This window comes from Rana temporaria, chromosome 9 (assembly GCF_905171775.1).
Source record: "Rana temporaria chromosome 9, aRanTem1.1, whole genome shotgun sequence".
Lineage (NCBI taxonomy): Eukaryota > Metazoa > Chordata > Amphibia > Anura > Ranidae > Rana > Rana temporaria.
The window spans coordinates 174327105-174349033 of record NC_053497.1 but is presented as its reverse complement, the minus strand read 5'-3'; the positions used below and the strand labels follow the sequence as shown (position 1 = coordinate 174349033).

General features: G+C 44.6%; 1 protein-coding gene across 3 annotated transcripts in view; it reads right to left on the bottom strand.

The window, feature by feature from the left end:
• Window positions 1-21929, bottom strand: part of DIAPH2 (diaphanous related formin 2) — a 1333979-nt gene that overhangs the window by 626224 nt on the left and 685826 nt on the right. For all 3 annotated transcript variants that reach the window (XM_040325027.1, XM_040325028.1, XM_040325029.1), the window contains one exon: window positions 21777-21929. This exon is cut by the window's right edge and continues 87 nt beyond it. In XM_040325027.1, the coding sequence (XP_040180961.1) occupies window positions 21777-21929 (153 nt within the window). The remainder of the gene's footprint in view (window positions 1-21776) is intronic.

The window sequence follows — 21929 nt, the reverse complement described above, 5'->3', positions numbered from 1 at the left end:
TCTTTCTCCTGAACGCTAAGTGATTTTCCTCCAACCGAATGCTGGTTGGTAAAGTGTTCCATAGTCTGGGACCCTGGACCGCAAATCTTCTTTCTCCTTTGGACTGTAATTGGCTTTTGGTATTTGGAGAAGATTTTGGTTGGTGGATCGCAGAAGCGATTGGAGTTGTGAGCTTTTTTTTTTTCGCATAGATAATGGGGAGCATTCCCATGGATACATCTATGGGTTAGACAGAGTGCTTTAAAAACAATGTTGTCTTTAACTGGCAACCAATGAAGGGTTCTCAGTGAAGGTGAGATTGATTCCCAGGGTTTTTTCCCAGTCACTAGTCTGGCGGCCATATTTTGAACGACTTGCAGACGGGGCGATTTGGTACTTTGGGAGTCCGAGGTAAAGGGCGTTTGCATAATCCAATCTGGAGTTTACAATTGCTCCCACCACGGCCGCTATGTCTTCTTTTGGAATAAAAGGAGTGAGTTTGCGTAGTAGGCGCAGCAGATGGTGAGATCCGCTGACTACTGACCCTATTTGTGCGTCCATTGTCATGTAGAAGTCGAAGATGACCCCGAGACTTTTGACTTTGGCGCTAGGGGTGATGATTTTGCCCAGAATGGGCGGGGGTATCCAAGTTGGTCTATGATACACTGTGGCTGTGTTTCACCCTACATTAAGATTGAGTATTTGTTGACTTCTGTAGATGGAGGGTGTTTTTTTAATTCCCCCTTTTCATGTGTTTTGTATGGTGTTCTTAAATGTATATGTAATAAAAATTGTGTTAAACTTTTTATACAAACAGTCTCACACTGTGCTTACTGTTAAGGCACCCCCCTGGCTAGTGATGTGGGCTTACATGAGGCATGGAGTCCAAGTGAATTTTTTTACCAAAGCTCCTGATGGTGGAAATGGTCTGCAAACCCAAGTGGTCCCAGTCTTCTTTGCTGCAAGCTGTCACCAGTTCATGACCCTTGGGATCACCCCAGCAAGGGGGTGGCTGGAACAGAACAGGTATTGAGTGGAGACTGTACTGGAAACATTGGGCAAAAGGGTAGCCAGGACTGGGCAGAAGTCTTTGGCAGGTCAGAAGCAATAGAGTAATCAGATTAAGGCAGAGGCTGTGGGCACGTAAGAGAGTAGTCAGGTCCAAATTAAGGCAGGGGTCAGGGGCAGGCAAGAGAGCTGTTGGGGTAATAAGGGTCAGCAAGAAACAAGGCAATAGGGAAGTCTAATAGCTATTTTAAAAAAGGAAAGCTGGTGATAAGACATAGCAGTAAACACTGCAAAGGTTGGAGCCTAAATACCCTTTTGGTAAGAGGACAGGCCCATCTTAACTTCAGAGAATTCTGCACGTTTTGGAAAGGGTTCTTTGAGTAGCATTGGAACTCTTGGCAGGGATTTTGCAAGTACCACTAGGCAGGTAAGAGAGTAGTCAGGTCCAGGCAGAGGCTGTTGTCAGGTAAGAGACTAGTCAGGTCCAGGCAGAGGCCACGGGTAGGTAAGAGACTAGTCAGGTCCATGCACAGGCCATGGGCTGCTGAGAGAGTCAGGTCCAGGCAGAGGTTGGTAGCAGGTAGCAAGAAATTAGTCAGGTCCAGGCAAAGGTTATGGGCAGGTAAGAGAGTGGTCAGGTTCAGGCAGAGTTTAGGAGCAGACAAGAGAGCTGTTGGGTGAATGAGGGTCAGCAAGAAGCAAGGCAAGTCTAACAGCTCTTTTGCAATAAAAACAGCTGACAGTAAGTCACAGCAGTAAACACTTGGTTGGAGCCTAAATACCCTTTTGGTAAGAGGACATGCCCATTATAACCTCAGAGAAATCTGGAAGTTTAAGAACGGATTCTTTGAGTACCATTGGAAGTTTTGTCAGATATTTTGCAAGTACCGCTGGAAGTCTTTGCAGGGATTCTCCGAGTGAGTGAGTGAGTGAGTAACTTGTATAGCGCAACAAATGCGAACTAAATCGCCTCAGTACTATTGAAGGTTCTGGCAGTGATTCTACGAGTACCATTGGAGGTTCTGGCAGGGTTCATGAGAGTACCATAGGGCAGTAGTCATCAGACCCTGCCCTCAGGGCCCACTAACAGGCCAGGTAGAATACTGCAATCGCTGAGAAGCAAATTATATCAGCTGTGATGTATTTCAGTTATCTTGCAAACCTGGCCTGTTAGTGGGCCCTGAGGACAGGGTTGATGACCACTGCCATAGGGTGTCCTGATAGGGATTATTTAAGTACCATTGGAAGTCCTGGCAGGGATTATGCGAGCACCATTGGAAGTCATAGCAGGGTTCATACAAGTACCACTGGAAGTCTTAGTCAGGGATTCTGAGAATAGGAGTTCTGGAGGTTATAGCAAGGATTCTGCGAGCGCCATAACAAAAATACAACTGAAATACATATATATTTCTCCCTTCCGACTGCCAAAGTATTAGACAAAGCTTACAGAGCGGTGATCTCATATTTTGTGTCAGATTGTAAATTGTTAATTAGGTAGCCAGGGCTGAAGTAAGCAGTGACGCCTGCGCCATCCACAACCTGGGCAGTCGAACAGACTGTACAACAATGGAGCCCATTATCCAAGAACAAGAAATATTGCCAACAATTTTACGCTAGTTCTAACCATTCCTCTTCCAATAAGAGCTTTTAGGGCACAAAATAATACAAAAAACACATACACACACATAATACCCTCCAGTGAAGTTTCTAGTCAATTCTTTCCCCCTGGTAAACAGGTATTCTGACATAAAAGGGTGCGCGGCAAGATCCTAATAGGCACAGAGTAAGTAGGAACGATCTTTTGTTGGTGTACACAACAAACCTTTTAGTAATTTGAGGCATCGGTACACTAAAATTAGCCCTGCTGGAAGGAGAAATTTATTACAGACTCCTACGTTAATTATAACAATCCGCTATTTGATGCCTGTTAAATAATTTTTTTTTTCATTTTAGAGGAGAATGAGATCAGCATGGCACAGGAAAATATGTATGCACTCTGCTTACCTAGAGCCAGGTATTGTTCAAGTATAGTGCGTATCATAAAACTCTACTGGGAGAAATACGCAAGGCTGCCTCTCCTCTCTGCTTTTAAGCTCCCCAAATATTCTGTATATATACCAGTAGTAATTTATAATATAAAAATGTTATGATTGTATATACTCGTCTTTCCCAATCTTTTCAACACAAAGGAACCCTTGAAATAAATTTCTCAGAGAACCACTGATAATAATTACTAAATGTAAAACGCATGGTACATTGGGTGAGATGGTCATTGGGAAGCATCCCCCTTGCACTTGTGGTCAATAGGAAAAACCCCAGAAAAACAACAGATAAAAAGATGGTTGGTGTCAGGGGTTCTGAGAGGCAGAAACTGCTCATTGCTCAAGGAACCCCTAGCAATTTCTGGAGCAGCCATTCCTGATTGGGATTCCATGAAACCCTAGGGCTCCTCCAGAGGAGGCCAGGGGTTCCTTGAACTGTGGTCACCCATTTGATGACTCCTGCATAATTCCAGGTCCAACACCACATGGTATGATTGGAAGGTTGGCATTCTACCCACTGACCACCACAAATATAAGGGGCATTTTCCTCATAATCCCCAATGGAATAATCTTATTAGGGGTTCCCCTTGGGTATTCCAAGGGTTCCTCTGGGGTAAAACGCTTAGAGCAGCCATTCCCAACTAGGGTTCCTTCAGGGGTGGCTAGGGGTCCCTTGAACTGTAGGTAAATAACCACACATCTGATACCTGCAATTCCAGGTCCAATTCTACACGTGACTGAAAGGGTAACATTTTGAAAACCAATGTAAGGGAGGCTTTCTACCCACTGACCACCACAAATGTAAGGAGCATTTTCCCCATAATCCCCAATGGAATAATCTTATCAGGGGTTCCCCTGGGGTGTTTCAAGGGTTTCTGTGGGGTAAAAAGTATGGAGCAGACATTCCCAACTAGGGTTCCTCCAGAGGTGGCTAGGGGTTCATTTAACAGTGGCTAAGTGACCACCCATCTAATGCCTGCATAATTCCAGGTCCAATGCTACATGATTTGACTGAAATTTGAATCACCACTGTAAGGGCGACATTCTACCCACTGACCATCACAAATGTAAGGGGCATTTTCCCCCTAGGGTATTTCAAGGGTTCCTTTGGGGTAAAAAGGTTGGAGCAGCCATTCCCAACCAGGGTTCTGTGGAACCCTAGGGTTCCTCCAGAGGTGGCTAGGGGTTTCTTAAACTGTAGATAAATACAACACATCTGATGCCTGCATAATTCAGGTCCAATTCTACACATGACTGAAAAGGTAACATTTTGACCACCAATGTAAGGGAGGCTTTCTACCCACTGACCACCACAAATGTAAGAAGCATTTTCCCAATGGCAACTGTCATGTTAAATCATACGACGAATAAACATCGCCAGATCTTCTTTCATGTGAGTTGTGACTGAGTAAGCTATCTGGAAAGGTGATTTGGGATGGATAATCTCTTCAGGGCAATGAGCTCCATGTGCTACTGAAAAATACATTCATAGCCTTTGTAGCCGATTCAGAATAGCAACGTATGGACTAATCACATCAGGGGTTCCCATGTGGAAGTTCAAAAGGGTTCCGCTGGGGTAAAAAGGTTGAGAAAGACCTCCTTGGAATAACCCTAGGGTTACACGAATCCCTCTCACTCTACCAACTGACCACCACAAAAGTAAGGAGCATTTTCCTCATAATCACTAATGGAATAATCTTATCAGGGGTATCCCGGGGTATTACAAGTGTTCCTCTGGAGTAACAAGGTTGGATCAGCCATTCTCAACCAGGGTTCCTGCAGAGGTGGCTAGGGGTTCCTTGAAATGTAGGTAAATTACTATACATCTGATGCCTGCATAATTCCAGGTCCAATTCTAGATGATATGAGTGAAAGGGTAACATTTTGACCACCACTGTAAGGGAGGCATTCTACCTAGTGACCACCACAAATGTAAGGCACGTTTTCCCCAAAATCCCCAATGGAATAATTTTATCAGGGGTTCCCCTGGGGTATTCCAAGGGTTCATCTGGAGTAAAAAGGTTAAATCAGCCATTCCCAACTAGGGTTCCTCCAGAGGTGGCTAGGGGTTTTTTGAACTGTAGGCAAATTACTATACATCTGATGCCTGCATAATTCCAGGTCCAATTCTACATGATATGACTGAAAGGGTGACATTTTGACCACCACTGTATAGGAGGCATTATACCTGGTGACCACCACAAATGTAAGAAGCATTTTCCCAATGGCAACGTATGGACTAATCTGATCAGGGGTTCCCATGTGGTAGTTCAAAAGGGGGTAGTTCACTGGGGTAAAAAGGTTGAGAAAGACTTCCTTGGAAGAACCCCAGGGTTACACGGATCCCTGGCACTCTACCAACTGACCCTCACAAATGTAGGGGGCATTTTCCTAATGGTCCCCACTAGACTAATCTTAGCAGGCTTTCCCCTGGTGTAGTTCAAAAGGGTTCCGCTGGGGTAAAAAGGTTGAGAAAGATTTCCTTGGAAGAATCCTAGGGTTACACGGATCCTGGCACTCTACCAACTGACCACCACAAAAATAGTGGCCATTTTCCCAATGGTCCCCACTAGACTAATCTTAGCAGGCGTTCCCCTGGAGTGGATTAAAAGGATTCCGCTGGGGTAAAAAGGTTTAGAAAGATTTCCTTGGAAGAATCCGAGGGTTACACGTATCACCTTGCACTCTACCAACTGACCACCACAAAAATAGGGGGCATTTTCCCAATGGTCCCCACTAGACTAATCTTAGCAGGCGTTCCCCTGGGGTAGTTCAAAAGGGTTCCGCTGGGGTAAAAAGGTTGAGAAAGACTTCCTTGGAAGAACCCCAGGGTTACACGGATCCCTGGCACTCTACCAACTGACCCTCACAAATGTAGGGGGCATTTTCTCAATGGTCCCCACTAGACTAATCTTAGCAGGCGTTCCCCTGGGGTACTTCAAAAGGGTTCCTCTGGGGTAAAAAGGTTGAGAAAGATTTCCTTGGAAGTATCCTAGGGTTACACGGATCCTGGCACTCTACCAACTGACCACCAAAAAAATAGGGGGAATTTTCCCAATGGTCCCCACTAGACTAATCTTAGCAGGCGTTCCCCTGGAGTGGATTAAAAGGATTCCGCTGGGGTAAAAAGGTTTAGAAAGATTTCCTTGGAAGAATCCTAGGGTTACACGTATCACTTGCACTCTAACAACCACAAAAATAGTATCTTATCAGGTGTTTCCCTGGGATATTTCAAGGGTTCCTTTAGGGTAAAAAAAAAAGTTGAGAAAGGCTGCTCTGGAAGAATCCTAGGGTTATATGGAAACCTGATTGATATATACCTTCATATTAATTGACAAAGTGATAAATATTAAGTTGTCCTTGAGATATAAGGTTTGACGTTTCTGATATATTGCAACTTTTATTAAGCGAACCGCATTTCTTTTTTTTTTTTAATCTATTATCTATCTTTTTTATCTATTCTTATATTTGTTATATCATGCATATATTTGTTTGCATTGAACAACCAGCAAGGTCATCTTGTCATAATGATAGAAGATATTTAGCATTCACTATTGTGGCAGCAAGTCTTTTTTTTTTTTTTAAGAATGTGTTATTAGCTGTATACATTATGATTTATCATTATTAACAATCATGAATTACCTTTTCATATGGAATATATGCAGTCACATAAAAAAAGGTAAGTACATGTTATGGAAATTGACTTTTAAAATGTATTAGAACAGGCAAACATTGGATTTTCTATATATAAAGATGATCTACTTGAATAATAACACAGGGAAAATGTGCCATTTCAATCATTCTTTTAACAACAATATCAATAGATGTAATTAAGTACTATATAAAAAAAAAATACAGCCTTGGCCTCGGAAACAAGTATTGCTCCCCTTAGTAGAATTTTTTTTCTTGTGGATATAAAATATATCAAAGCATCCTTGACACTAAACTTATTGACCAAATATCAATGCAAAATTCCTTCAGTTATTATGTTTGTGTGGGTTTCCTTGCATGAATTGACTGTTTCAAACCCAACCCCCACTATTTTTCAATAGGATTTAAATCGGGACTTGGACTAGGTCAGTTTATAACCATCCAACAATTTGTGGAGTCCATAGGCTTGCAACACAAGTTGTGCCGGATGTGCCTGGGCACATCCTAATCACCCCATGTGCATTAGCATTATCCAGGGGTGGTACCGGGTGGGTAGTTGGGGTACTAGTGTAAATGCCCCCATTATATTAAAGGCTAGGTTCACCTATACTTAGGATGTAACGTAATATACTCCCAATCAAGTGTCTCCCACCATCAGAGCCCCCTCCTTGTGTCAGAAGGTCATTGTGTGTTTGAGCTTTGGGGTGCACACCTATGGTGGAGTCATTTCTTGGTGGATTTGCTAGTGTTCTTTCTATTCTTATCAAACCGAAAAATGAATTTCTGGTTCAACATCAACCTTTGGACAGATGGTGTCACATTCTCATCAGGCACACTTTGATATGATGCATAATTTATAATTGACTCAATGATTGGAAGCTTGCCAGGCTCTAAAGACGCAAAGCAATCCCAAACCATATTCTTCCCACCACCATGCTTCACAGTTGTTACACGTTTCTTCTGGAAAGCTGTCTGTTTGTGCCAACCATGTCTACTGTTGCTGTAAAACCCATGGGTCTTCAAACTATGGCCCTCCAGTTGTTCAGGAACTACAATTCCCATCATGCCTAGTCATGTTTGTGAATGTCAGAGTTTTACAATGCCTCATGGGATGTGTAGTTCTGCAACAGCTGGAGGGCCATAGTTTGAGGATCCATGCTGTAACCAAACATACTGTAAGAGTCCAGGGCTTACTATGCATGCACCAACGGCACATAGCCGCAAGAGGAAATCCGTGCCAACTGAGCATACACCAAAGACGCCTCAGTGCGCCAACCCGCACCCGCGCAGAAGACTTGATGGAAAAAGGCAGGAAAATGTCCAGGAGGCACACAGGAAGTGACCTCAGCCAGATGGAAAAAGGCAAGAAAATACACAGGAGGTGCACAGGAAGTGACCTCAACCTGATGGGGGGAAAAAGGTGGGAAAATGCCCAGGAGGTGCACAGGAAGTGACCTCAGCCTGATGGAAAAAGGCAGGAAAATACACAGGAGGCGCACAGGAAGTGACCTCAACCTGATGGGGGGGGGGAAAGGTGTGAAAATGCCCAGGAGGTGCACAGGAAGTGACCTCAAACTTCTTTATATAAGACCAGCCCAGACACTTCCAAATTGCTGGATTATCTTCAGTTTCCCCCTGTTCCTGTGCTAGTGTGAGATCTGTCTGAACTTGTTGTGACCTGGAAACTTATTTGACTACTCGTGATTGCTGCTTGCCATTTACCTCGGATTCGTACCTTGACCATTCTACTTCTTTGCCCCTTTTGTACTCAGCTGCCAGATTGGAACCGACCCCGGCATGGATCTCGACCATTCTTCTTCTGATTAACGCTTCTGTACTTTGTGGCCAGAGCGGACTTGACCTTGGCTCGGATCTCGGACTAAGACTTGCACGGTGCTCCGCACCCCTGGCACCTGTGCCACTCGGTGTCCACCAAGTCTCTGTCTCCATCTCCAGAGGCTTTAAGGACCTGAGGTGCAAGGGAGGCCTTCCCACTACTTCGGTCTCACCTCAGGTATGTGGCCCTTGTGACACATACCCATCAGAGCCCCCCTTACACCAGGGTACTCATCAGAGTTACCCCTTACATCAAGGTCACCACCAGAGCCCTCCCTTACATCAAGGTCACCACCAGAGCCCTCCCTTACATCAAGGTCACCACCAGAGCCCTCCCTTACATCAAGGTCCCTATCAGAGCCCTACTTACATCAAGGTCCCTATTAGAGCCCTACTTACATCAAGGTCCCTATCAGAGCCCTACTTACATCAAGGTTCCTATTAGAGCCCCACTTATATCTTTACATTTTTTGTATTGCTTTTTTTCTTCTGTAGGAAGTGGGCGTTCTGATGCCTGACAACATATTGTTCTATGAACCCATGTTATCAGCACATGCTTGTATTTTTTTTTAGCTTAAAAATACATTTTAGGAAGTCTGAATATATTGGTTTATTGGATATTCTTTGGTGAACAAATTGCTAGTCCTTTACTGATAACTCTTCGACTTTCTACTCCCCCTCTATTAAAACAAATTGGATCGGGGGTTCCAGTTTAACGATTTCTTAATCAGTACATATCTGGACTATGGGGCATTTTTTTTTTTGTCTGCCTGGCTTTTTGCTTTCATACTCTAAGGTTCCTCCAATACAGACAAATTAAACAGTGGATGTGTTTTTCTGTCTTGAATTTCCGCCTTCCTCTCTGCAATAGACTGTGCCAGCTGTACATTCCTAATTTATTCCCTGGGGCCAAAGAGTCTCAAAATAAGTGCACAGCCAGGCTGCCACCTCGCTAATCCAACAAAGTATAACAGAGTTTTGTGTCGGGGAACATCTGGGAGCATCGCTCTTCGGAAGAATTAACCTCTTAACAACTACTATAGTAGACCCCCTTCCTGGTGAGGAAGCCCTGGACGCAACTTGACGTAGATCCACATAGCTTTACTGTCCTTGTTTATTGTAAAAATAATTTATATTTAATAAAAATATAAACCTAATCACTAATATAAGCTTTTCCATGTTAATTGCATTTATTTTTATATATATATATTTATATATATAAATATACAGTACAGACCAAAAGTTTGGACACACCTTCTCATTCAAAGAGTTTTCTTTATTTTCATGACTATGAAAATTGTAGATTCACACTGAAGGCATGAAAACTATGAATGAACACATGTGGAATTATACATAACAAAAAAGTGTGAAACAACTGAAAATATATTTCATATTCTAGGTTCTTCCACCTTTTGCAGCAGACACATCTCTAGAACTGGTAAGAGGAGACTGTGTGAATCAGGCCTTCATGGTAGAATATCTGCTAGGAAACCACCGCTAAAGAAAGGCAACAAGCAGAAGAGACTTGTTTGGGATAAAGAACACAAGGGATGGACATTAGACCAGTGGAAATCTGTGCTTTGGTCTGATGAGACAAACTTGAGATCTTTGGTTCTAACCCCTGTGTCTTTGTGCCACGCAGAAAAGGTGAACGGATGGACTCTACATGCCTGGTTCCCACTGTGAAGCATGGAGGAGGAGGAGGTGTGATGGTGTGGGGGTGCTTTGCTGGTGACACTGTTGGGGATTTATTCAAAATTGAAGGCATACTGAACCAGCATGGCTACCACAGCATCTTGCAGCGGCATGCTATTCCATCCGGTTTGCGTTTAGTTGGACCCCAAACACACCTCCAGGCTGTGTAAGGGCTATTTGACCAAGAAGGAGAGTGATGGGGTGCTGCGCCAGGTGACTACCTCTTGAAGCTCATCAAGAGAATGCCAAGAGTGTGCCAAGCAGTAATCAAAGCAAAAGGTGGCTACTTTGAAGAACCTAGAATATGAAATATATTTTCAGTTGTTTCACACTTTTTTGTTATGTATAATTCCACATGTGTCCATTCATAGTTGTGTGTGAATCTACAATTTTCATAGTCATGAGAATAAAGAAAACTCTTTGAATGAGAAGGTGTGTCCAAACTTTTGGTCTGTACTGTATATATATATATATATATATATATATATATATATATATATATATATATATATATATATATATATATATATATATATATATATATATATATATATATATATATATATATATATATATATATATATATATATATATATATATATATATATATATATATATATATATACACATGCCCACACTATATTGCCAAAAGTATTGGAACATCTGTCTTTACACACACATGAACTTTAATGGCATCCCAGTCTTAGTCCGTAGGGTTCAATATTGAGTTGGCCCCGCCCTTTGCAGCTATAACAGCTTCAACTCTTCTAAAAAGGCCATCCACAAGGTTTAGGAGTGTGTCTATGAGAATGTTTGACCATTCTTCAAATACCTAAAAGGCACCTAAACTGGAGTGTATGGGCTGGTGCTTGTGGTGGTGGGCAACCTCTGTACTATTAGGGGAGAACAGGTTATTACCGACTGCCCCTGTGGGGGGTAGCATTATATATGCCAAGAATGGACACTACTCCTGGTAAGGAAAGCTGTACTCTGGTAACATATGCTGTAAACACTGAGATTGTATGTAGAGTGGAACCTCGGATTGCGAGTAACGCGGTTAACGAGCGTTTCGCAAATACGAGCACTGCATTTAAAAAAAATCCTAACTTGGTTTCTGAGGATTCAGGCCAAAGCTGTGTACAGTACAGCGTTTGGCATGAGGTGGGGGGGCGCCGGAGCGAAAAAACAGCTCTGATCGGAAATGCTTGGAAAGACTCGGAAAGACACGGAAATACTCAGTTGCCGAGCCTTTCCGATTGGCCAGAGGCTCCCCGACGCCCCCACCTCTGGCCACATGGGGTATTGCATACCATTGAAGTCAATGCAGAACAAATTATTTTTGTTTCCATTGACTTCAATGGGAAAACTCACTTTGAAATGCAAGTACTTTGGATTACGAGCATTCTCCTGGAAGGGATTATGCTCGTAATCCAAGGTTCCACTTGTATTTATTTTTATCAGTACCAAGATTAATTTATCTGTTGCTGCAAACAAACTGTTCAAGATTTATATATAAGACATGACTACTCTATAAATGGTGTGGTGCAAGTATTTTCTCCCAATACAAGGTACTTAATTCAGTCCCCACCTACACACGGCTGATCTGCTCCCTGCACCTATGTCAGGAGAGGATAACAAAAATAAGAAAGTAGCAGCTTGACCCAGAAGATCATCATTTGCTGTGTTTCCATAAAACAGAAAAAGGCAACAACAGAGCTTGGGAGACCTTGTTTGATGCCTACATAGGTGAAGTGCCTGTCAGCTTTCAGTGGATGTGTCATCTTCTATTCTGCTTTGTTTTGTAACAAGCTGGCTTCAGGGCCACAAACGGCAGAAAGTTTACGATGACCTTCTTGACGAGCGGCTCTGTCACTGCGAAAACTGTGCTAGCGAGTGCCTCCCAATGCCCTTCAAGTGTCCGAAACTGTACGGCGTCAGCAACGGGGGAGCGGCTGGCCGCATGAAACACATTTTCTGTTTTCCCTATGAGGAAATGTAATGGGGTCATTAAAAATGACAGCCGGCTGTTGTGGATACTTATAAACAAGAGACGGATCGGGAACAGCCAAAATAACTGCGGACGTTTTCTCACCTGTGTTGAGCCAAATATAATTATATCCTCAAAGAATACCTGTCATGAGGACAAGACTTGGAATTTCATATCTGACCTTCTACTGGAAATGTTAGTTGCTTGGCTGTCTGCACATTGAATACAGGCTAAATACTCTGCTTTGTAAAAAGCTGGCTTTAGGCCCAAAAGTTTACAATGACCTTGTTGACGAGCAGCTCTGCCACTGCTCAGAACACATCAAGTTGTCAGGGCTGGGCTCAGTCCTTCCTTCTCTGAGCTGGCCGCTCAGCTGTCGGCTAATTGCCAGCTCCTATCTCTCCACAGTGACTCACCTGTTGATGATATCCTGCTAATCCTGCCTACTTAAGCCTTCCAGCTCAGATGATCTCTGCCTTCGCTTTGGTCAACATCACAGATCCTGTTAAAGACTTGCTTGGCTGACATCCCTTTTGGCTCCTGATCCTGCTTGCTGTTCTACTACATTCTTCTCTGGCTCCCTGACATTTGGCTTATCTGCCTATCCGATCCAGTTCCTTAAAGGGGTGTTCCAGCCAATTTTTATGTTTATTAAAAGTCAGCAGCTACAAAAAGTGTAGCTGCTGGCTTTTAATAAACATACACTTACCTGTTCCAGCGACGTGCCGGCCGGGGCTCCGCTCCTCTCCCCCCCTCCCCGGCCGGCGTCTTCATTTCAACTGTGGGCACCCGGTCGTGACAGCTTTAAGCTTAATCGCCTAACCAGCCTCTCGGCGGAAGGAGGAAGTGTGTCAGGAAGTCCCACTCCTCCTGAAGCCCCCTCTCCCCCCCCCAAAAAAAGACATGCCAAATGTGGCATGTAAGGGGGTGAGGAGTGGGATAAGCAGAAGTTCCAATTTTGGGTGGAACTCCGCTTTAACTCTGGCTATGTTTTGACTCTTTACTCTGTTTATCTTGTTATTATTATTATTATTATTATTTTTAATACACAAGTGTGATTTAACTGTACTTCTGTCTCGGTCGGATTCATGGTGCCTAAAACAAGTGAAGCCAGGATTTGTGATCTGTAGGCTTGTTCTGGTCAGTGACTACAAAGGCATTGAAGCCATGGCATCACCATGAGAACAAGGCAGTTAGTATTTTAAAACAGACCATCGGCAATGGTGACCCCCCCATACTTCTTGTATGACAGTTTCCCTCATAGCTGTGTGTTTGAAGTGTGAGATCTAAGGCACTGTTCCCTCTGACTGTCAGTCTCTGGAGATTTGCATTGAAATTTGGAGATGTCACTACTCTGCTGTGAATGTTCTCCTTGCTGGAGGCTCTGGCATGAGAAAGCAAAGCCCTGCCTCTACCAAGATGGCCACCTCCACACAGAGACACAGTGTGAAACAAGACATGGTAAGTCAGCCAATGAGAAAAGATCAGCTGCAGGCTGACCACAGGCAAACTAGTGACTAAGTCCTTTGCCATCTGCCTGTCTTTTTAGGAACAGCTTCCAGAGATCAGTTTCTATTCAAAAGAGAACCGGTCTAAAAGAGAAGCATTAGGCTGCCATTGCTAAATTGAAGTAAAGATCCAAGCTAAAAATTATCTCAGAAATGAGACAATGCCAAACTGAGAATCCAACCCATCAGAGTTCCTTGTCTTCTGGTCATCTGGTGTATAGTCTCAAAAATTTCTCTTTCTTAAAACACAAAGCAAGGAAGTTGGGAGTATGAACCCTGAAATGGAGCGCCATCAAAAAAAAGGTAGCCTACATCATTTCATTGCCCTGCTGTCATGGATATGCAGTAATGATTGTCTGTCAGCTTACCTCTCCTCCACGTGTTCACCTTTAGAGGCCAGCCACTTTCACCTGGCTGCTTAAGTAATCTCTCCTCAAAGCATTGCACTGAGGAGTTTTTCAGGTAGTAAAGCGCTAAAAATAGCGCCTAAATACCGCCTGAAAAACTCCTGCCCTAGCAACCTCAATGTGAAAGCCGGAGGGCTTTCACACTGAGGCGATGCGCTGGCAGCAGCATCTCTGGAGCGGTGAGAGGAGCGGCATGTATACCGCTCCTTCACCACTTCTTCCCATTTAAAACAATGGAAAACCGCGGTAATACTGCCCGCAATGCGCCTCTGCAGAGGCGCATTGCGGGCGGAATCAACCCTTTATCGGCCGCTAGCGTGGGTTAATATCGCACCGCTAGCGGCCGAATCCCGCGGCAATTCCGACGGTATAGCGCCGCTATTTCGCCAGCGCGCCTCCCGCCCCAGTGTGAAAGGGGCCTTACCAGGGAGGGCTGGCAGGGGGGGGGCAGGGTGTAAATCTCCCCCTGGGCTGGTGACACTATGCACAGCCACCAGCCGCCACTACCAAATGCTGTTTTTGGAGAGCAGGAATATGCCTGCTGGAGCTCTGTTAACACAGGTCACGGCCGCTGCTCACCTCCCACTGTGCAGCCATGCCTGTGTCAGCTCCGAGGTAGATGGCTGCAGAGCTGAGCTATGTCTCGTCTCACACATAGCTCAGCCTCAGCGCACACCAGCGCTGACATCCCCTTCTCTCTCTGCACAGACACGAGGAGAGATAGAGCTCATCTGCTCCTCCTCCTCCTGAGTCTGCCCTGCCCACACTCCCCGGGCATATGTGGGCACTGGACAGGAAGTCTAAACCCAAAAAAGCATCAGGCAGCCTGCCTGTGCCTCAGCCTCCATCCTGGTAAGCTCACCCTCTCTAGTCTCTCCTGCCTCCCAGTGTATAAAAAGGGGTGCCCTGTGGACTTTGTTAAAGGGGAGGGGGGCAGGCTTTGGTGAGCAGAGACCCTCTTTACACAATAGTCCACAGCATACACCCTTAAATCAAGTTTCCCAGAACACCCCGTACATCAGATCTGATGTATATGGGGTCTGTGCGGACTCTGATGTAAGGGGGGCCTCTGTGCGGACTCTGATGTAAGGGGGCCTCTGATGTAAGGGGGGCCTCTGTGCGGACTCTGATGTAAGGAGGGGCCTCTGTGCGGACTCTGATGTAAGGGGGGTCTCTGATGTAAGGGGGGCCTCTGATGTAAGGGGGCCTCTGTGCGGACTCTATGGAGGGGGGGCCTCTGTGCGGACTCTGATGTAGGGGGGGCCTCTGATGTAAGGGGGGCCTCTGTGCGGACTCTGATGTAAGGGGAGTCTCTGTGCGGACTCTTGCAAAAATCTTTGACTGTTTCCTCGATCCATCACTTTTCCACGCTCTATAGGCCACTTGACTGGACTTGCCCCCCAGGCCTAAGGCTGCCAGCCCTCCCCTGGGCCTTACAGTGAAAGGGAAATCTCCGCAAGTTCAGATGTAAAAGGGGAACTCTGTGGACTCTGATGCAAAGGGGGACTCTTGATATTAACTTCATATGATTAGAAATATTATTTATTAGCAAAATATATGTATAAAAAAAAAAATTCTGTGCGCCGCTAAAGTTTTCGGTTTCGGCTTGAGGAAAAAGGTGGTACTCCTCTGTGTACTCCAGAGATTCCTCCAACCAGTTATCAAGCAGCTTGGCCCATTTCTACAACAAATAGACAGATTCAGGAAACTTGCGACGGGCGTATCAGTAGATACGCCGTCGTAACTCCGAATCCGTGCCGTCGTAACTCCGAATCCGCGCCGTCGTAACATTAAGCGTATGCTCAAACTGAGATTACGCTTAAATGTTGCCAAGATACGACCGGCGTAAGTCTCCTACGCCGTCGTATCTTAGCTGCCTATTTCCGCCGGCCGCTAGGGGCGTGTACGCCGATTTACGCCTAGAATGCGTAAATCAGCGAGATACGCCTATTCACAAACGTACGATTGCCCGTCGCAGTTAAGATACGCCGTTTACGTAAGGCGTTTTCAGGCCTAAAGTTATTCCACCAGAAAAATGGCGCAGCCAATGTTAAGTATGGACGATGGACCCGCTTCAAATTTTAAAATGTTTACGTCGTTTGCGTAAGTCGTCCGTGAATGGGGCTGGGCGTAATTTTCGTTCACGTCGAAACCAATAAGTCTTTGCGGCGTAATTTGGAGCATGCGCACTGGGATATGTCCACGGACGGCGCATGCGCCGATCGTAAAAAATGTCAATCACGTCGGGTCACGATTCATTAGCATGAAACACGCCCACCTCTTAACAATTTGAATTAGGCGCGCCTAGGCCGGCGCATTTACGCTACGCCGCCGTAACTTAGGACGCAAGTGCTTTGTGAATACAGCACTTGCCTCTCTAACTTACGGCGGCGTAGCGTATATGCGATACGCTACGCCTGTCTAACGTTAGGCTCAACTACCTGAATCCAGCTAAAAGTATTTCTGTAGAACCAAATATGAGATGCTGAGGGAGTCGGCGCGGTAATGGAGGTGCGCGATAATGGAGGTGCGCTGTAATGGAGGTGCGCGGTAATGGAGGTGCGCCGCACACGAGTTTAGATGAGTTTTTCGACTCCTGATTGTCCATGCAAATGTTTACTATTACGCTGTAATGGCGGATACTTGGCTGTCAGAAAATATATTTCCCACAAGATTACTATGCGTCTCTGCGCTCAACACGCCATTTGATTTAAAACAAGGAGAGAAAAAAAAATCCTAATCTTTTCTTTCTAAAAACAACCATCACAAGACGGCGGCGGAGGCTCCCCACAGATTGCTGTGATTTCATCTGAAGTCTGGCAGATGTTGCCGAGCGTTCCTTTGAGTTTACCGCCAGTAACACATGTCAGGTGTTGGGGGGTGTTGAGGTGGGGGGGCTGTGCTAGATCTCATGTTTGACAGGCAGGTGACATTTACAAACTTCACGAGAGGGGGCAGCTTCAGAAACAATTAAATGTGTTAACACTTAAAATGCAATGTGAACCTAAACAGAACATAAATAGTATAACAATAATACAATTTATCACAAATACTAAATGTCAACACCAACACAAAACGATAAAAATAACAACAGTGACACAAGTAACAAAGTTAATAACAAAAAGGGCAACACCAACAATTGTAACACTGACACCCACCGGGGAAATCCAACAATATTGATTTAGCCGACCGTGTCACGCAGATATACAGCGGTAGAATGGCACAAAGCTGCACAAAGCAATGTATATATACGTTGCTTTGAATTCCGCGCCGCATGGGCGTGCGCTCGCGCCCCTGCCGCGAGCCCCGTGACCATGCCCGCGGGACTTGCGGACTTGATGTCCACAGGTGTCCCACGATCGTGTGACGGAGCTGCAGAACAGGGAGATGCCTGCCCCTTTTTCCCTGCCAATAAAGACGGCCCTGTTCATATGTATAGCATGCCCCTCTGCAGTGAAGAGATGATGTGTTGTAACCTCTAGCAACCAGTGAGCAGTATTGCTGTACAGTAATCTCTAGCAAACCAATCAATAAGAAGAAATCATGTGCTGTAACCTCTAGCAACTAATCAGTGAGCCGTAATGTGTGCTGTAACCTCTAGCAACTAATCAGTGAGCCGTAATGTGTGTTGTAACCTCTAGCAACCAGTGAGCAGTATTACTGTACGGTAATCTCTAGCAACCAATCAATAAGAAGAAATCATGTGCTGTAACCTCTAGCAACTAAGCAGTGAGCCGTAATGCGTGATTTAACCTCTAGCAACCAGTCAGTAAGTGGTAATGATATGCTGTAACCTCTGGCAACCAATCACAATCACTGCCTGATCTGATACAGTAAACCGATTTTAAGTCTAGCTGATATTAATTGTATGTGTCAGAGCAGGCAGAGACAAAAATTGCATTGGGGGGTGGGGGGGGGGCAAGAATTTTTTTGCCCAGGGTCCAATCAACATTAAAGACCGCCCTGCATATGAATGCCACTTTTATTTACATATGAATGCCGTTGTCCTCAGATATTTACATATGAATGTTGCCGCTATTTAAATATGAATGCTCCTGTTATTTACATATTAATGACGGTTATTAACATGTAAACACAGGGTCTGCAGGTGAGTCATCTGTACACAACAATAGGGCAGAGCTGGGCAGCCTTAGTAGCAGCACTTTACACTTTGATATCAGGACACAGCACCGGACTAAAACTTCAAGGGACAAGGGAGTTGAAACTGGGGTAGTTGGCAAGTATGAGGAAGCTGCTTTGGGCCCAACAATGACAGGGTCCAGGGCAGCTTCCCCTTTTTCCCTGCCTTAAAGACGGCCCTGGGTGCCCCTATGACTAAGCCCAGGAGGTGGGGCGAAATGCATCACTTTACAGCTGCACTCCATGAAGGTTTCTGCAGGCACTCAGGGAGTCGAGAAAAAAAGGGTTCAAGAAACCTGCACCTTCACCTGAGCTTGGTGAGTAAACGATCACTCTGCTGCACTTTTTTGATATGCGGACAGGGAGGTGGGGTATAATAAACAAGCTCCAACCTCAAAAAGATTCACTACTTGCATAGAGTCTAATGCCCACCAGGGGCCCACCAGGGGCGGACTGACCATTGAGTCGCGAGGGCCCCATGCCACTAGGGGGCCCCATCAGGGTTGCCAGGCTCAGTAAAACCAGGGACAGTATGTAAAAATCTGTGTTTTTTTTTAGATCTGTCCCTGATATGTCCGAAACCGACATGCTTTTGATGTGAAAATCCAGAGATTTTAGCTGCCTCCTGGCATGGTGGCCATCTGTAAGCCCAGGGGTCCCATAATCTTCTATTGCCCGGGGGCCCCAGGAGTTGTCAGTCCGCCCCGGATGCCCACCCCAGGTTTCGAAGCTCCTGCCATTAGATGGGAGCTAAAATCCATCAGAAAAGGTACTTGCGTCATCTCGCACCTCCCTACAAGCCAGTTATGTTAGCGTTCCTAAAGACAGGTTCCCTTTAAATAGCTGTAGACCAAAGCCTGGGCTGCCTGAATTTCAATTGACTCTTAGTAGGCCTTTTACGGAAAAATCCTGTGTCACTTTTCCGCCTGGGCTGCGAGCTGACCACTAACCGCGTCGCAGTTAATGTACCATACACGGCTAAACCAGGTTAATCTGCGCTTGATTCGTCGGAAGGACATGGGCGCGTACAAGGGCCTTAGCGGGAAAGCAATCTCGTGGCTACATGTTCAGCGCGCTCCTTAATCCCAAATCCCTTTTTAATCCACAAAAATTAAAATAGAATTAAAATAAAAAAAGGCCCTTGCAAACCGGCGAAGATTAACCGTATCTGACTGCCTACCTCACATAAATAACCACAGTCTGCCGCCTTAATTACGCCGATGCTTTTGCTTTTCAGTTCCTGTTATGGCTTTAATTTTGCAGTGTCATTTATAATTATACTTCTGGAAAAGTCTCTCTCTTTTTTTTTTTTTTCGTTTGACACACTTTTTTTTTTTTTTCTCTATTTTAATTGTCTCAGACTATCGGGTCTTTTAATAACTGAAATGTCAAAGTGCATTTGTTTGTAAAGGGAAAATCATCAATGGGCTCCATCAGAGATCAAGAAGGTGCCATAATGACAGATACAACACGCCCGGCTACGGCGCATTAAGATTCCGATGCTTAGCTAATACGCAGAGGCGGCTCTAGGCTTTGTGAGGCATTAGGCAAAACTTGACATGGGGCCCCATGATGGGAAAAATAATTCAAGGACAAGAGCCCCTTTCCCCACAACCCTGGCCGGTGGTTGTGGGGGCTCTGCGGGCGGGGGTCTTATCAGAATCTAAAAGCCCCCTTTAACAACACATTTTCTGTCACCTCTAGCCACTTGATGACTGAGCTCATGAGTTCCAGAGACGTCCTCAACCACAAGCACTCTTTACTTCCCGCACTACCTGTCTTCCTTCCCTCTTTAGTTCTGTTAATAGTCTACAGTCATACAAGAGTAATGTCTGTGATGTAATGTCGGTTTTTATTGATACAGGTCATAAAAAAAATGTATCATTGTAACAGAATGGTCCGTGACACCCAGAGACCTTTGATGGATGGGGGGTACTCCTGTGCCAGCGTCACTAATGACTCTTGGGTCTAGGGTCATCCTGCGCCCCTTTTGGGCATATGGAAATATTAATTATAAATTACATGAGATGGGACATTACTGATAATTCATGTTTTGCAGGAAATCTTGGAATATTACAAGTTGTTAAAGTCTGACTCCAAATGGAGTGTTTTCATTCAATGGGGGGGGGACACATGCTTTTGAGGTGTTAATTGCGTCTGCTCCTAGACATTCCATTGTGTGATGCTAATACTGTTTTGTGTCCATTGTACTTATTAAAGCAGAGTTCCGGCCACAATTTCACTTTTTAAATATAAATACCCCTGTAATACACAAGCTTAATGTATTCTAGTAAAGTTAGTCTGTAAACTAAGGTCTGTTTTGTTAGGTTGTTACAGCATTTAGACACGTTATAAAATAGAAATTGACTGGGGCCACCTTAAGTGTGGGCATCATGAAGCCAGACTGTATGACTTCCTGGATTTCAGCCTTGCAGATCTTGAACATGCTCAGTGCTGCACAAGCAGTGTCAGATCAGGTTTCAGCACCTGTGCTGTCCAAGTCACATGATTCTTTGAGACTGGGGAGTGCACAGACTCCTGGAAAGTTACACCCACTACATTCCCAGGAGTCTGTGCGGTGTAGGTTAGGAAGCTTAAGCACCTAGGTGCAGGAAGAGGGAAGATTAACTATTCTGCCTAGCAACAACACTTTGAAGGCATCTAAAAAAACAAAAAAAATCGTAAAGGACTAATGACATTTTTTTTAAAACTACTGATGTAATGTTATATTTATGGGTGGAACTCCACTTTAAGTCTGAAAGGTCAGATGTCTCCTTTCAGGGGTAGGGAATTAGCATGTCAATTACGTTTAGTAAAGGAATGTGTTTTGTGTAACAGGTGAGGGGAACTTGTCGGAGACAGGAAGTCTGGGGGATAATTAACTCACCTGAATGTCATCATCTAAAAGAATGTGATTGAAGCCCCATTGTGTGATGTGTGGGTGGAGTGTTTCTTTGTTCCTTTGATTACTGTAACATGCATGTACTGTATATAAGAGAGCTAACCATTAAAGCATTGGTTCATACATTTTGAAACCAGTAACAGAGCTTGTCGGTCTCGTTATTCTGGGGAATGGAATTGATCGGGTCGTGTCTGATGTCTGTCGGATAAGCAGTCGTGGCTGATGGAATGGGAATATCGTAAACGGTGGTGACCGTTACAATCATATGTTATACTGATGATTAAATTACAATATTAGGTGCTTCAATGCTAATGTTCGACATTATATATAATAATAATAGGGTAGCTTGCTTAAATGACTTTGCAGAAATATGTTATTGAACAAACTGTTCTCTTCTTAAGATGTGTAAAGAGAGGTAGTGCCCGCATTCTTCACCAATTGCTTTATCTAATAGTAATTGGTTGCATTCATCTGGACTTAAACTGTCTGCTGCCAATGCAAACAGCTTCTTCAGTTCTAATAAGCATCGGGACTATACTCCAACATTCAGTCATCTTAAGGCAATCAGTTTTCTAGGCAAAAGACTACATTGCCCAAAAGAAGAAAAAAAAACCTCATTACCTTGCAGAGGAAGCTGATATTGAAGCCAAGCGACTGGGCATTTCTTGAGCCTGAGTTCATGAAATTGCCAACCAGCAGCACTAGTTCTAACATCCGCTTGAATTTGTCACTCCTCTTCAGCTCCTCGCAGGCCAGCGTCACACCGATAATGTC